Source organism: Aotus nancymaae, unplaced genomic scaffold (genome assembly GCF_030222135.1).
Source record: "Aotus nancymaae isolate 86718 unplaced genomic scaffold, 86718_ANA_hifiasm-v0.15.2.pri h1tg000064l_1, whole genome shotgun sequence".
NCBI lineage: Eukaryota > Metazoa > Chordata > Mammalia > Primates > Aotidae > Aotus > Aotus nancymaae.
In genome coordinates, this window is record NW_026988479.1 from 3,700,108 (window position 1) to 3,716,134 (window position 16,027).

General features: G+C 35.3%; 1 protein-coding gene across 1 annotated transcript in view; it reads right to left on the minus strand.

Annotated features, from left to right (window-relative positions):
* FBN2 (fibrillin 2) overlaps positions 1–16,027 on the minus strand; it is a 263,918-nt gene that overhangs the window by 136,576 nt on the left and 111,315 nt on the right. The window contains exon 8 of the mRNA XM_021664917.2: positions 1,469–1,594. Within this exon, the coding sequence (XP_021520592.2) occupies positions 1,469–1,594 (126 nt within the window). The remainder of the gene's footprint in view (positions 1–1,468; positions 1,595–16,027) is intronic.

A 16,027-nucleotide genomic window follows, 5' to 3' on the forward strand; every position in this document is an offset into this window, starting at 1 on the left:
ACACTGTGCAAGTCATTTAACCTCTCTGAACTATAATTCTTTTATCTGTAAATCTAGAATAACTATACTTATCACACAGGGCTATTAGAAGGACCATATGCCATATAGGTCCAGAGCAGGCACATCCTCTTCTTGTTAATAATAATAATGAAGAATATTTTACTGGTCACTTATTAGAAGAAACTAAAATGTAGAGGAAATTGTAGCTTACCTGACTCCTCACAGCTATGAGATAATGAGGTAGTGGAGATGCTCCGTGTCCTATACATGGTATGTGTAAAATCTTATACAACAGCTGTTATTTTCACTACTACTGTCACTGTTTCTTCTATTACTGCTATTACTAGGCTTCTACTGTTATTTATGATGACAATATGGCATTCTGAAGGCAGGATTTGTATCTCTTACATTCATTGTTGGATGACCTATTATATCAGTACATTTAATCAAATGAATTCAGCCCACAGTTCTTTTATTGGTGGCCTAGGACTTCTAGCTTACATCTTTGACTCTGTATTTGCATCTCATCAATCCAGTTCTCTTGGGCACCATGAGAATCATTAGGGTATCATTAAGACCTACAATGCTGGCAGTTCATTGCTGACATACTAACTGCCTGGTTTGGGGAGAGAGAGATACTGCCCAAAATGCCACCCTCTAGTAAACCAAACAACAAAATTCTTTAGGTATTGGATTAATTTACCTAATTCCTGCACTACATGAATCTTTGGTGCCAGGAAACGTAACAGTGCATCTTTTTTCCTCTCTTTCTACCTATTGTTAGCTTAAAATTGGAATAGACTAAGCTAAATGCTCAGAAAGAGAAATGGGAGGGTAGCTCACTGTGCCGTGATTATGCATCAAAAGACACTTCACAATCTCTATGTTCACAATAAGGCAGATGTCTAAGCCTTGCTCAATAACAGATAACCTACACCATGACTGTGAAGCAGTATTTCATCTTTCTAAATAAACGAGGGAGAGTATAAAATGGTTTTAATTTGAATATATTTAAATACAAAATAAAAGGTGTCATTTTCTTTTTTATAGTAATTATTTTCAATAGAATAAACAAGTTCTAAGTAAATAAGATGTTGACTACATTCATGATTCATAGCAGCAAAAGAACCTTTAATTACTACATTCTGTCTCCAAAAGCAGATTAAAAAAATGTTTTACTCATGCCTTCTTGTCTCTAACTCTGGGCAAGGGCAATGTCTTGAGGAAGTCTTTCTTTATTCCCCAAATAACTTCGACAGCATAAAACAAACCCAGATGGCTTCTGAAACTGAAGTCTTTGCAAAGAGTACCTGGTCTGTCAATCCGTCAATACTGGTACCATTTACATTAAACAACTAATTTAGCCATTTCTTCAATATTTTATAATCAGTGCCATTTTCATACCTGCTTGAGCTATTCTGTCATTATGAAGAAACAGTGTATTGTGCCTGCAAAATGTGAGGCTTACCAATGCACCGAGAGCCATCTGTTGAGGTTACATATCCACGTGGACAAACACAAAAATAGCTTCCCACGGTGTTGGAACATTCGCCAGTTTCACATATCCCAGGAATGATGCTGCACTCATCAATGTCTAATCAAGGGAAGAAGGAGAAGATGATTGAGAAAGGCCTTCATTAAATAGCTTTTAAAAGAGATTTTTTTTTTAAAGAGTATAAGCGCATTCATGGTTGATTAGGTAAGATCATATAACCCTGAAGATACTCTTGTTTCAGGCCCTAAAGAATTTCTCACACGTATCTATGGGAACTGAGATGAAAGCAAACTCCCACGGAACTTAAAACAAGGCCAACTAAAGCAGAACTCGATATCCTTTTTTAAAAAATGCAATTTAAATTGGAAATAAGTAAAAATGTCAATGTTTTAGTTTCCATTCTACTTCAACTAGGGAATTATCCTACTAGAGCCTTTAAAAAAACACATACATGGATTACATTTTAAAATACAGAATAACTACATTTGAAAATGTATAACTAATTTTCACACTACTTGAACCAATGGAGAGTGGCAAATAACTTTTTTTTCACTTGGCTTTAGGATATGTTTTTGTACTTACATTTGAATATGGTGTATTTGACATTCTGGGAATAACTTCAATCTAAAATAATACAGAGACATGGCAAAGGGCAAAACTTGGGAGGCTTTGGGAAGTGTCCAGTTTTCCTATTGTACCTCCCTACATTTATCCATTCAGCATACTCAATGCTGGAAATGGTCTATTTCCTTTCCCATTAATGAAAAGTCTGCTTTCTTTTAAATTTTCCCTAAAGCAGAAAATCCAGCCATTTATATAAGCTTTTAATGTACTTCTCTTCTAGTTCAGTAAGCAGAGAGAGGTGGAAAATCTAACAAAGTTGCAATTAGGGACAACTGGGAGTTAATTGCTAATACATTTAAAAAGGAAATGAGCCATTGTGAGAAAAATCCAGCCAACAATCCTGGGAGGTGGCTGTCTTTTTTAAGGAACAGAGGTAGCTAAGACCAATAACTAGAAGAAAGAACAATAAAAGCCATAAATGTAGATAATTACTGAAAAGTCAAAGTAAGCTGACTTTTAGTTTTTCTCTTTTAGTTGCATGTATTCTTTTAAAATTCCAATAAAAAAGACAAAAAAAAATTATATTCTTATTGTAAGCACACAAAATTTTTTTAAACCCCAAACTTAAAAAGAAAAAGGTTGGCAATGCCTTTCTTACATCCTTCTATTGGTCTAGTCATTATTTTTTTCCCATTTATTCTGACAACTCACTCTTGCCGACAAGCTTTATCAGGAAATAACTATATGCTTGTGTGTTTTCTTGGCATGTTCTTATAAAAAAATGTTACCAGATTCAGACATTCTCTGAAATAATATCTTCATTTGAGGCTTAACACTTAGTCACTGAAGGCACAGAGGTACAAATAAAAAATCTACCAATTTCCCAAGAGACATCAGAATTCTAACATGAATTGACTACATGAGGAGTAAATATATAATGTGGTCAAAAAGCTGCCATCAGACTTAATCCAACAAAATAAAACCATGTGTGCAAAATTAGGACCTGTTGCATCCTGTGTTGCTATCTTAGTACAGTGCATCTTAATACGACTGAACGTGGATTCAGAAGAGAGATGAAACTAGAATAGCTACACTGAAATTACCACATAAACTGATCATCACCTCTGGATAAGGAAGAGAAAAAAAAGAAAGAAAAGAAGCGTACAAGGTAAAGCAAGCATTAAAAAAATGAAGAACTAAAACTTGCTTTCTTGCTCTCTTAACGTCTAAAATTATACCAATTATCCAGGTGCTTATGGAGCCCAGGATTTTTGCAAATTATTAAACATTAAGAGACTCAACTTCTTCATTTAAGCACTAGCTTTTATTTCTAGGCATTTTCTTTCATAATAAAGAAGTTCCCCATGCCCTAGTCTTAAATATTCATGTTTGACATTTTTCTTTTTTGGAGAAAAAAATGTGGGACATAGAAGAACATGTGGAGTAACATTCAATCTGTGGCTTTTGTGTTAAAAATTTTATTGTGCAAAAAAAACCTATGTGTTTCATAATTCTCTTTGGAATTGAGTAGGAACCTTAAAAGGCTAGCTTCAATATAATTATATGTAACAGGCTCTCAGGTTTTGTATAAAAAATAGAAAATGCTTTTCATTCATTTTTGAGGTAGACATCTCCCATATTTTAAACATTCAGAACTAAGGTGCTTTTTAAAACAACAATAACACCAAGACTCCAAAATACTGACCAAAACCCCTGCATTTTAATATGCCCAACTGAGATGGGAGAGTTCTCTTGAGCCCCTCGCAGGACTTAAGACAGGGGTGGCTTCTTTACTTGGCTGCCATGCTCAAACCCGTTGTGGGAGGGGAGCACACAGGTGAGCGGGTGCAGGAGCCAGGGTGAGTACCTTTAGATGTTGGCAGGAACAAACCCCGTACCAGCCCACAGCAGTGTCTTGCTGTTGCCTGCAACCTCTGGAGACTCAGAGAGCATGTGTTACAAACAACGCTCTTTTAGCTTTGCCATCCGCAGATGGCTTCAATGTTAAAAAGCTCAGTGCTCAGTGTGTTCCAAATTCTTGTCTGGCGTCCAGGAAGAATCAGGTAACATGAATGAACTGAAGGATGGTATATGCAGAGGATTTTATTGAGCGATGGAAGTGGCTTTCAGTGGTATGGGGATCTGGAAAGGGGATGGAGTGGGAAGATCATATTCCCGTGAAGTTAGGCCATCCCCAGCCAAACTCTTCTCTGACCATCCTCAGCCAAACTCCTCTCCAACCATAGTCTCTGATGTCCAGCTGCCTCTTCACCTCCTGATGTTCAGATGCTTCTTCTCTCCTTCTCTGCCATGCTACTCTGCTCTTTAGCCAGTGGAGCTTTGGGGATTTTATGCGTACGGGGTGGGAATTGTGGTGGGCCAGGGTGGTTTTGGAAAAGGCAACATACAGGCAGGAAAACAGGAATTCATGTTCTCATTTAGGACTGCAGGTCCAAGCTTGAGGGTGGAGTCCTTGCCAGGGACCCCCACCCCAGTCTTGGACCCAGTATTTCCCTGCCTCGTGTCTGTATTACAGTGTTTATCCATCAATTTAAATTTAGCATTAACATTTATGATCAGAAGGATACATGCATTTAGCTTTTTTGAATATTAGTTCTTCAATACTGTATGTCATAATCAGATTTGAAAGTAGTATCTCCACAAATATAAGACATATATTACCTATGTATAAACAAGTGTGCCTAAAGGTGACAAATCTGCTCATGGGAAAAAGCAGTGTGTTAACAATGGGAATTGGTTTCATCCATGTTCTGCACACTGAATATGCTGCTACCTATCTCTCCTTGAACTTTTTTGAATCAGTTTGCAGCTTTGGCCTGCAAATATCAGAAAAACTGATTTAAACTGATGTAAATCAGAAATTTAATACTGTCATATCTGAAGTCCAGAAGTGGTTTCAGCCAATGTGTCTTGCTCAGTTTCTATGAGACATGTTCAACTAGGTCCTCCTATGTATTTTGACTTGAGGTGCCTTCTCTGATTGGAGCAAGATGGATACAGCAGGTTTAGGCTAGACCTTTGACTGGGACATCTAGTTGAAGACAGAGTGTCTTTTCCAGTGCTCTCTCCTGAGAGGAAGAAAAGTTTTTCCAGAAGCCTCCAGCAAATTATCCCTTTTGTCCTAATGTCTTCAATTGGGTCACATGCTAATTGCTGAATGATTCCTCTAGCCAAGAAAATGTTCTGATTGGCACAGGCCTGGAGTACTGAACCAATTTTTGTGGCCAGTGGAGTGAAGTTAGCTTCCAACTAATAAACAACAATGACAACAACAAACAGCATGGGCAACTGGGTCTGAAAATACACCACAGTTGAAGAATGCAGAGTGTACCAGAATAGCTGGGAAACTGATGGACAATAAGCTTAGCTAGTTAGGCATATGTCAAATCCTGAAGAGCCAAGCCAAGGACTGTGGCTTTTATTTTGAAGGTGATGAATGATGTCTATGGAGGCGTTTAAACAAGAAAATTACATAAGCAAATCAATATTTTAGAAAGACAGTCCTTGTGTTTAATGTAGACAGATGATATAATAGTCCAGGGATAAATATAGAGAGCTTGAAGTAAGGCTTTATGATGAGGAAGAGAACATATACTCAGGAGATAATACGAAGGGAAAATCAACAGGAAGGACTTTGCCACCAGAAAGATATCTCATACTTCTATTCTGATTGACAAGGATGATGACATAGTGCTATTAACAAAGAATGGAACATGAATGGAAGAACGTTTTACAGTTAAGTTGAGCTTTGCACATTTTGAACCTGAGATGCTTGAGAGAAATCAGTAAACATTCCAATCTACATAGCTAAAAATCTGGGTATGAAACTTAGCAAAGAGCTAAGTTCTGAAGATGGACATTTGTGGTTTTATTGCCATATATAAGGATTGCCTTTGAAACTGTAGCAACATATGAGATTTCCAAAGAAGACAAATGAAGACTAGAATTGAAGGAGGGAACCATGAGAACCATCAACATCTAAGAAAAAGTCAGAGGAAGAAAAGCAGAATGGGAGTCTGGGAAGGAAAGATCAGGGAGGAAGGAGGAATGATGTGATGAATGGAGGCTAAGGAAGAACACGGTGAAAAGGGGGATTGTCAAGTGTTGCTTCAAAGGGCAAAAAAGAGAAAGACTGGCAAGTCTTTGGTAATGTGAAGACTCTGAACACAGGTTTTTTTTTTAAAAAAGGAAATGTAATCTAAACAAAACCATCTGACAGATTTCTGACTGCCAAACCACATAACCTCATATTTGTCAACCAACATTTCCTGTAAGTCTTACACTAAACAGAATATAATGAATAATTTGATAAGTTGTGCTAACGTGATCTCAGATATCACTGAATTCCAAGAACAACGCCCTAGAGAGACTGCCCATTCTAATAGGTACATGTCACAGATAAAAGCCGTCTATGTAACAATTATGTTACAGAAACTTAGTACAAATAAAACAAGAAATTTTGTTTTAAAAACATGTTCTTAGGACATTTTGTTTCCATTGTTTCCAAGTATTACACATATTTGGACTATTCTGTATGGTATCTTTTTGCTATAGAAAAGAGGAAGCATATTTTTGCATACATTGAACTTCTACTTATTCATATACTGTCTGACATTAGGAAAACTCATGATTGAAGTGTTAAGTGCAATAATTTGATGCCCATTTCCAGTTTTCCTAAAGACAACAGGCATTATTGATATTATAAATTGCAATGGAATACTGATGTCTGCTTTTCTCTTTTCAGATTTTGAAAGCATGGTGTGTCTGAACTGTACTCAGCATTTCATTGTAATTTTATAAACAGTTTTACTGAGATATGATTCACATGCCACACAATTCATACATTTAAAGTATAAAACTCAAATGATTTTAATATAGTCACAAGGTTGTGCAGCTATTACTACAGCCTGATTTCAGAACATTTTCATCCTCCCAAGAAGATTCCAGCCTATCAGCAATCGTTCCTCCTATTTCTCTCCAAGCCTGAGGCAACTACTGATCTCATTTCTGTCTCTATACATTTGTTTATTCTGGACATTTCATATAAATAGAATCATAAAATATGTGGTCATTTGTGTCTGGCTTCTTTCACTTCGCTTGTTTCAAGGTTCATTCATGTTGGGCATGTATCAGCACTTCATTCCTTTTAACTGGTAAATAATATTCTGTTGTATGGATATTATCCATTTATCAGTCAATGAGTACTCGGGTTATTTCCATTTTTCATTTCTTGGCTATTATAAATAAAGTTGCCATGAACATTCAGGTACTCATTTTGTGTAGACACATTTTCATTTCTCTTAGGTATATACCTGTAAGTGGAACTGCTGAGTCATACAGTAATTCTATGCCTAACTTGTTTAGGAACTCACAAACTGGTTTCCAAAGCAGCTGTAATAATTTACATTCCCACTAGCAATGTATGAGGGCTTCCCCTCATGCATACCACATCTTCACCAACACTCATTATTATCTGCTTTTTCTTTTTTTGCTTGTAGGGGTGAAGTGGTATCACATTGTAACTTGGTTTGCATTTTCCTAATCATTAATAATGATGAGCACATTTTCATGTGCTTATTTGCCTTTTGTATATTGTCTTTGGAGAAATATCTGTTCAATTCCTTTGCCTAGTTTTTGACTAAGTTGCTTAGGTTTTTCACTAATGAGTTAAAAAATTCTTTATATATGTCCCATATATTATATGATTACACATGAATTTCCATGTAAACTTTTTAAAAAAGTTTTTCATTAATATATAATATTTGTACATTTTTATAGGACATGTGGCATTTAGTTACATGCACAGAATGTGTAATAATCGAGTCCGAGCATTTAGGATATTTCTCACCTTAAGACTCATTTCTATGTGTTGGAAATATTTCAAGTCTTGTCTTCTAGTTATTTTGAAATATAAAATACCTTGTTGTTAAGGATAGTAACTGTACTCTGTTATCCAACATTGGAACTTATTCCTGTTATCTAACTGTATGCTTGTACCCATTAAGTAACTTCTCTTCATCCTCCACTAAGGCTAAACACCTTTCCCAGCCTTTGTTAACTCTTACTCTACTCTCTCACTCCATGAGATCAATTTTTACACTCTTATTAGTAAGACCATGAAATATTTGTCTTTATGTGCCTATATCATTTGCTTAACATAACCTCCAGTTCCACCTATGTTGCTGCAGTTGACAGTATTTTATTCTTTTTTATAACCAAGTAGTATTTCATTGTGTATGTATATCACGTTTTCTTATCCATTCATCCACTGATGGGCACTTAGGTTGATTCCATATCTTTGCTACAGTGAACAATGCTGCTATAAACATGAAGGTGCAGGTCTCCCTTTGATATAATAATTTCCTTTGAATAAATGCCCTGTAGTGGAATTGCTGGATCACATGGGAGTTTTATTTGTAGTATTTTTGAGAAATATCCATACTGTTTTTCATATTGGTTGTACTAATTACATCACCACCAACAGTGTATAAGAGTTCCCTTTTCACCACACCCTCACCAGCCATCTGTTATTCTCTATCTTTTTAATAACAGTGATTTTAACTGGAAAAAAATGATATCTCATTGCAATTTTGATTTGCATGTCTCTCATGATTCTTAATACTGGGCATTTTTTCACATATCTCTTGACCATTTGTGTGACTTCTTCTGAGAAATATCTGTAATTTGCAAATATTTTCTCCAATTTTACAGAACTGACTCTTCACTCTGTGGATTGTTTCCTTTGCTGTGCAGAAGCTTTTTAATTTAATAGAGTCCCATTTGTCAATTTTTGTTTTTGTTGTCTGTGCTTTTGAGGTCATAGTCATAAAACTCTTGCCAAGACAATGACCCAGAGGGTTTACCCTATGCCTTCTTCTAGTAGTTTTACAGTTTCAGGTCTTATGTTTAGGTCTTTAAGCCATCTTGAGTTGATTTTTGTACATGGTGAGAGATAGAGGTCTAGTTCCATTTTTCTGCACACGGATATCCAGTTTTCCCAGCACCATTTATTAACAAGGATGTCCATTCCTCAATGTGTTTTTGGCACCTTTGGTGAAAATCAGTTGGCTGTAAATAGGTAGACTTATTTCTGGGTTCTCTACTCTGTTCCACTGGTTTATGTATCTGTTTTTATGCAAGTATCATGCTGTTTTGGTTACTACAGCCTTGTAATATATTTTTGAAGTCAGGTTAGTGTGATGCCTCCATTAAGTCTATATGAATTTCAGGTTTTTTTTCTAATTCTGTGAAAGATGACATTAATATTTTGATAGGGATCACACTGAATCTGTAGATCATTTGGGGCAATATACTCATTTTAATAATATTAATTCTCCTGATTTAAGTATGGGATGTCTTTCCATTTGTTTGTGTCCTCTTCAGTTTCTTTCATCAGTGTTTTGCAGCTTTCTTTATGGAGGAATTCACCTCCGTACTTAAAATTTATTCTTAGGTATTTTATTATTGTTTTTGCAGCTATCGTAAATAGAATTCCTTCTTGATTTCTTTTTTAGCTATTTCATTATTGGTGTATAGAAATGCTACTGATTTTGTATGTTGATTTTTTTATCCTGCAAATTTGCTGAATTTGTTTATCAGATCTAAGAGTTTTTGGTGTAATTTTTAGGATTTTCTAAATATAAGATCATGTCATCTGCAAAGAGAGACAATTTGACTTCCTCTTTTCTAATTTGTATGCCTTTTATTTCTTTCTCTTGTCTGATTGCTCTGGCTAGGACTTCCAGTACTATGTTGAATAGAAGTGGTGAACGTATGCATTATTGTCTTGTTCCAGTTCTTGAAGGAAAGGCTTTCACCTTTTCCCCATTCAGTAGGTGTTAGCTGTGAGTGTGTCATATATGGCCTTTATTACGTTGAGGAATGCTCCTTCTGTGAATAGTCTGTGGAGGGTTTTTTCAAGAAGGGATGATGGATTTTATCAAATGCTTTCTCTGCATTTATTGAGATTATCATATGGTTTTTATCCTTCATTCTGTTGATGTGATATATAATGTTTATGGATTTGCATATGTTGAACCTATCCTTGCATCTCTGGGATAAATCCCATTTGATTGTGGTGTGTTATCTTTTTGATGTGCTCTTGGATTCAGTTTGCTACTATTTTGTTGAGATGTTGTTTACATCTATGTTCATCAGGAATATTGGCCTGTAGTTTTTTTTGTTGCTGCTGTGTCCTTGTCTGGTTTTGTAGAATGCATTAAGGACAATACTCTCTTCTTCAATTTTTGGGAATAGTTTGAGGAGAATTGGAGTTAGTTCTTCTTTATCAGTTTGGTAGAATTTGGCAGTGAATCCATTCAATCATGGGCTTTTCTTTGTTGGGAGATGTTTTATTACTGATTCAGCCTCATTGCTTGTATTGGTTTGTTCAGATTTTCTATTTCTTCCTGATTCAATCTTGTTAGGTTGTATGTGTCTATAGATTTATCGATTTCTTCTAGACTTTCCAGTTTGTTAGTATGTAATTGTTCATAATACTCTTTAATAATCTTTTGCATTTCTGTGGCATCAGTTGTTATGTCTCCTTTTGCATTTCTAATTTTGTTAGTCTCAACTAATTTTGTTAGCCATCTCTCTTTTTTATTGATTAGTCTAGCTAGGGGTTTATCTATTATGTTTATCTTTTCAGAAAAAACAACTTTTTCATTTTGTTGATTCTTTATATTGTTTTTCCTGTCTCTATTTTGTTTAGTTTTGCTCTGATCTTTATTTTCTTCCTTCTACTAATTTGGGTTTTGGTTTGCTCTTGCTTTTCTAGTTCCTTGCTTTCTAGTTCCTTGAGGTTCATCCTTAATTGTTTATTTGAAATCTTTATACTTTTTTGACCCAGGTATTTATTGCTATAAACTTCCCTCTTAGCCTTACTTTTGTTGTATATCATAGGTTTTGGTATGTTGTGTTTCCATTTCCATTTGTTTCAAGACATTTTTAAAATTTCCTTATTAATTTCTTCATTGACTCATTGATTTCATTTTTCAATGGCCATGAAAGACCATGTTGTTGAATTTCCAAGTATTGTACATTTTTTCAATGTTTCTCTTCTTATTGATTTCTTGTTTTATTCTATTGTGGTCTGAGAAGATATGTGGTATGATTTTGATTTTTAAAAAATTTGTTGAGACTTGTTTTGTAGCCTAACATATGGTCTCTATCCTGGAGAATGTTCCATGTGCTGGTATAAAAAATATGTATTTTGTATCCATATGAAATTTAGGATTCGTTCTTCAATTTCTGCCAAAAAGCAAGCTTTAATTTTGACAGGGATTGTGTTGCATTTGTAGATCGGGAGAGTACTGCCATCCAGTATTAAGTCTCTCAATCTGTAAGCATGGTGTATCTTTCCATTTATTTAGATCATCTTTAATTTAACAATGCTTTACAGTTTTCAGTTATAAAGCTATCACTTTCTCTGCTAAATTTATTCCTGAGCCATGTATTCTTTTAATCCTATTATAAATAAAATCAATTTCTTAATTTCATTTTCAGAACATTCACTGCCAGTGTATAAAAATAAAATTCATTTTTGTATATTGATCTTGCACAACTGCTTAAATCATTCACTGGTTCTAATAGTTTTTGGAGTTCACCATATCCACTAAAGTGAATACTGTATTCACTTCAGTTGTTACCTTGTCCACCAAACATGTATCATCTACAAATAGATATAGTTTTACTTTTATTTTTCCAGTCTGGGTACCTTTTACTCACCTAATTGCCTAATTGCCTTGGCTAGAACCCTCAGTACAATGTTGAAGAGAAACGGTGAGAGTGGACATCGTTTTGTGCCCAATCTTATGAAAACCATTAATTCGTTCACCATTAAGTATGTTGTTAGCTGTAGCTTTTCATAGATGCCCTCTATCAAGTTGAGGAAGTTCCTTTCTATTCTTAATTTTTCTCCTTTCTGTTCTTAATTTTCTGATCATTTTTATAATACAAGGGTATTGTTATTTTTTTCTAATGCTTTTGGTTTTTTGCACCTATTGAGGTGATCACGGCCTTTGTCCTTTATTTAAATAATATATTGCACTGAATACTTTTCAGATGATGAACCAATCTGGCATTCCTGAGATAAATCTTGATAATGATGTATAATTCTTTCTATATGGGGCTAAATTTGATCATTGATTGTATATAGTCTTTTCTATATGGGGCTGGATTTGTTTTTTTTTTTTTTTTTTACTTTTCAGAGACTTTAAATTATTGGTGTTTAAAAATCATGTATTTCATGAGTTAAATTCTTATTTTACTTTAGAGAGGGTCTACCAAGATGCTTATATAACCATTCTGGAAGCCTTGTCCTCCAATTCCATATTCTTTTTAACCGAATTCAGGTTTTCTAATTTAATATGAACAATTAGCCATTGGAGGAGATCTTACTTCTTACATTCTTACTATATGTCAGAAAGCTGACATACTAACTTTTCCAGACCAGTCACTTAACATAAAAACATTTTCCTCTTATATATATTTGTGAGAAGGGGGACAAACACAGTCCCCAGTCTTCTTTTGATTTTTTTCCCATACAGTATAAGAGAACATATCAAATCTGGCAGGGTTAGTTATGACATTTCTGAATTATCATTGTTTTACCTTCAGCTTCAATAAGCAAATGTTAGCTTTAGCTATACTCTATGTCTTGATCAAAGGTATTTTTATAGAAAAGGGTTGAATCAGGCTGAAATTTAAACACACTGAAATTTAGCTTACTGATGGTAACTAAACGGCCATAAAAAGGTATATCACTTAAGTAAATATTTTGTTTGAAATAAAAAGAAACAATAGTTAATGAAAATGATGCTATTCATTCTTTAAAACTCTCAACTTCTCTTCTTTAAAGAAATCAAATAACCAAGTATTGATTGGGCATATGTTATTCATTCATGAACTCATTAAGTAATTGCCTATTAAAAAGTCCTTTGATTTGACACATACCAAATACCTAAAAGCGAAATAAGGCACAATATAATTTATTCCATCAAAGAATACTAACAACATGCTACCTCAATTTAGTCATGAGAATCAGCAAAAGTTCTTGGCGGACATAGTAACTGATTGATAAAGGGTTCTAAAGAATGGGGTGGAACTTCTGCAGGGAAGACAGGAGCGAGGAGTTCTTCCAGACAGAGGAAATACTATAGCTAAAGTACAGAGGTAGCCAATTATAAGGCATGGATGGGAAATGAGCAGCTTCCCATGACCTGAGGGCATTTACTTATAAAACAATAAAACTGGAAAGTTAAGTGACAGGCCTAGAATGCCATTTTCAGTAATCCACCCTTGCATTGTAGGCAATGAGGAATAACCGAATCATTAAGCAGGCAAAGAGAGTGAGTGACCAGAACTTCACTTTAGGCAAAGACGTCTACCAATGTCGAAAAAGATGATCAGGGTGATGTAGAAATGGGTCAGGGAGAGTAGAGGTGAAGGCATGGTCTAAACTCCAGCTAATGAAGGTGGGACTAGGGAAGAAAAGAATACATAAAAATATATCCTCAAAGTAAAGGCAAGAATAAGGGAAAATGGCAATAAGTTTCATTATTAAGCTAGTATTAATAAAATCAGTAAAGTAAAAAATATATTCTGGGAAAATTAATGGCTTCATGATTAATAATTTGAGTTACCAATATCTAAAAACTGTTGACTGTTTAGAGTAAGATTTTGCAAGGTTATTGGACTCTATGGGTATAGAGAGTTGAAACCATCAATGTGGATAAAATCAGTTGAGATGAATAATATAAAATGAAGATATCAGAAAAGAAGAAAAATGTTAAAGATAAGTCCTAAGGAGATATATTTATTTGAAAGAAGAGAAGCAAGTGAAGATATAGAAAAGGTAAACAGAGTCACCAGGATTACTGAAAAGCTATTAAGTTTTAAGGAAGTCAATAGTGGTAGGCAGAATAATGCCCACCCAATGATATCATATTTAGAGCTTATCAGTATGTGAGCTTACACGACAAAGAGAATTATGGTTGTTAATCAGCTGATCTTGAGATGCAGAGGAGAAGCAAGTGAAGATAAAGGAAAGGTAAACAGAGTCATCAGGATTACTGAAAAGCTGTTAAGTTTTAAGGAAGTCAATAGCAGTAGGCAGAATAATGGCCACCCTATGATATCATATTTAGAACCTATCAATATGTGAGCTTACATGACAAAGAGAATTATGGTTGTTAATCAGCTGATCTTGAGATGCAGAGATAATCCTAGATTATCCGGTCCTCTGTCCAATGTACTTACAAGAATCCTTATCAGTAGAAAAAGGAAATAAGAGTGTCAGATTCAGAGACAGATTTGAAGATGCTACACTACTGACTTTAAAGATGGAAGAGGCCACAAGCTAAGGAATAAGGGCAGTCTCTACAAACTTGAAAAGGCAAAAAAATGGATTGTGCCTTAGACACTTCAAAAGGAATGCAGTCCTGCCAACAACTGGATTTGGGCTTGGTTAGGCCATTCTGACTTCTGATCTCTAGAACTGTAAGATAATAAATCTATGTTGTTTTAAGCCACAAAGTTTGTGGCAACATGTTATAGCAGCAACAGGAAACTAGTATGTTAAGGAAAAACATTTAAGAATAAACAGAGTAATCAAGAACAGCAAATGCTATGAGGGGATTCTAGGGAACATGAGCAATTTTACCAAAGGATAAATAATAAGTAGAAATTTAAGATGACTGGTATATACTAAGCTTTTGGGAAAATTTGCAGTGAAAAAAGGCAGCAAGGAATAGTATAGTGAGAAGTGACTAAAGAGATGAAAGAGTGGTTTTGTGATTAATGTGTTTTAGGATGGCTTGGTAGATAAAGAGGAAGAGTCAGGAAAGAGAAGAGATCTCAACTAGAAAATGAGCTACTTAATGGCAAGGGTTAAAAGGAGTACAGAAAGGTGATGAAATCAGTGTGCAGAGCTGGAACATTTTGCTCTGGAAAAATGTGAAGACACTTCATCAAAGACAGGGAAAATGGAAAATGAGTATGTAGTAATAGAACCGAGGTTGAGTAAGTTCATGTCAGATATCTTTTACTCTCCTCAAGAGAGTAAAATAGAGTACAGATGTTACAAAACTTTACTGTGTATAAGAATCACATGGACAGCTTATTAAACATGCAAATTTTGACTTGCAGTCAAAATGCTTTGGTACTATCCTTTCTTTCCAAACACACAGCACTGATGGATAACATACAAAAAGAGAAAAACAAAAGAAGATGCAGCTGGTTCCAAAATAAAATATAAACATTTCTTTGGACCCCTAATAGTATTGAAAAGTAGTGAGCTAAGCCAAAACCAGTTGGACTCCTTCTCCAGAAGCTGTCAGTGGTGGCCAAGAGACTAGGATTATACCTGATGACAATATGGTAAGATATATTCTACAGCAGAAATAGGGCAAGGTAGCATGAGAATGCAGAAGAGAAAGGGGCCAGAAAAGACTTCCCTGGGAAAGTGACAGTTAAATTGAAATAGATAAACAGGCCTACAAACAGGCACGAAAATCAAATGGAATACTCTTCTCCAGGAAGAGGGAAGAACACTCACAAAGGCAAGGTGGATTAGTCCGTTCTCACACTGCTAATAAAGACATACCCAAGACTTGGCAATTTATAAAGAAAAGAGATTTAATGAACTCACAGTTCCACATGGCTGGGGAGGCCTCACAATCATGGAGGAAGACAAAGGAGGAGCAAAGTCACGTCTTACATGGTGGCGGGCAAGACAGTGTGTGCAAGGAAACTCCTCTTTATCAAACCATCAGATCTCATGAGACTCACTGACAATCATAAGAATGGCTTGGGAAAAATCTACCCCCATGATTCAGTTACCTCCCACCAGGTCCCTCCCATGACACATGGGGATTATTGCAACCCAATGTGAGATTTGGGTGGGGACACAGCCAAATCATATCACAAGGCACGAGAGAGCATAAT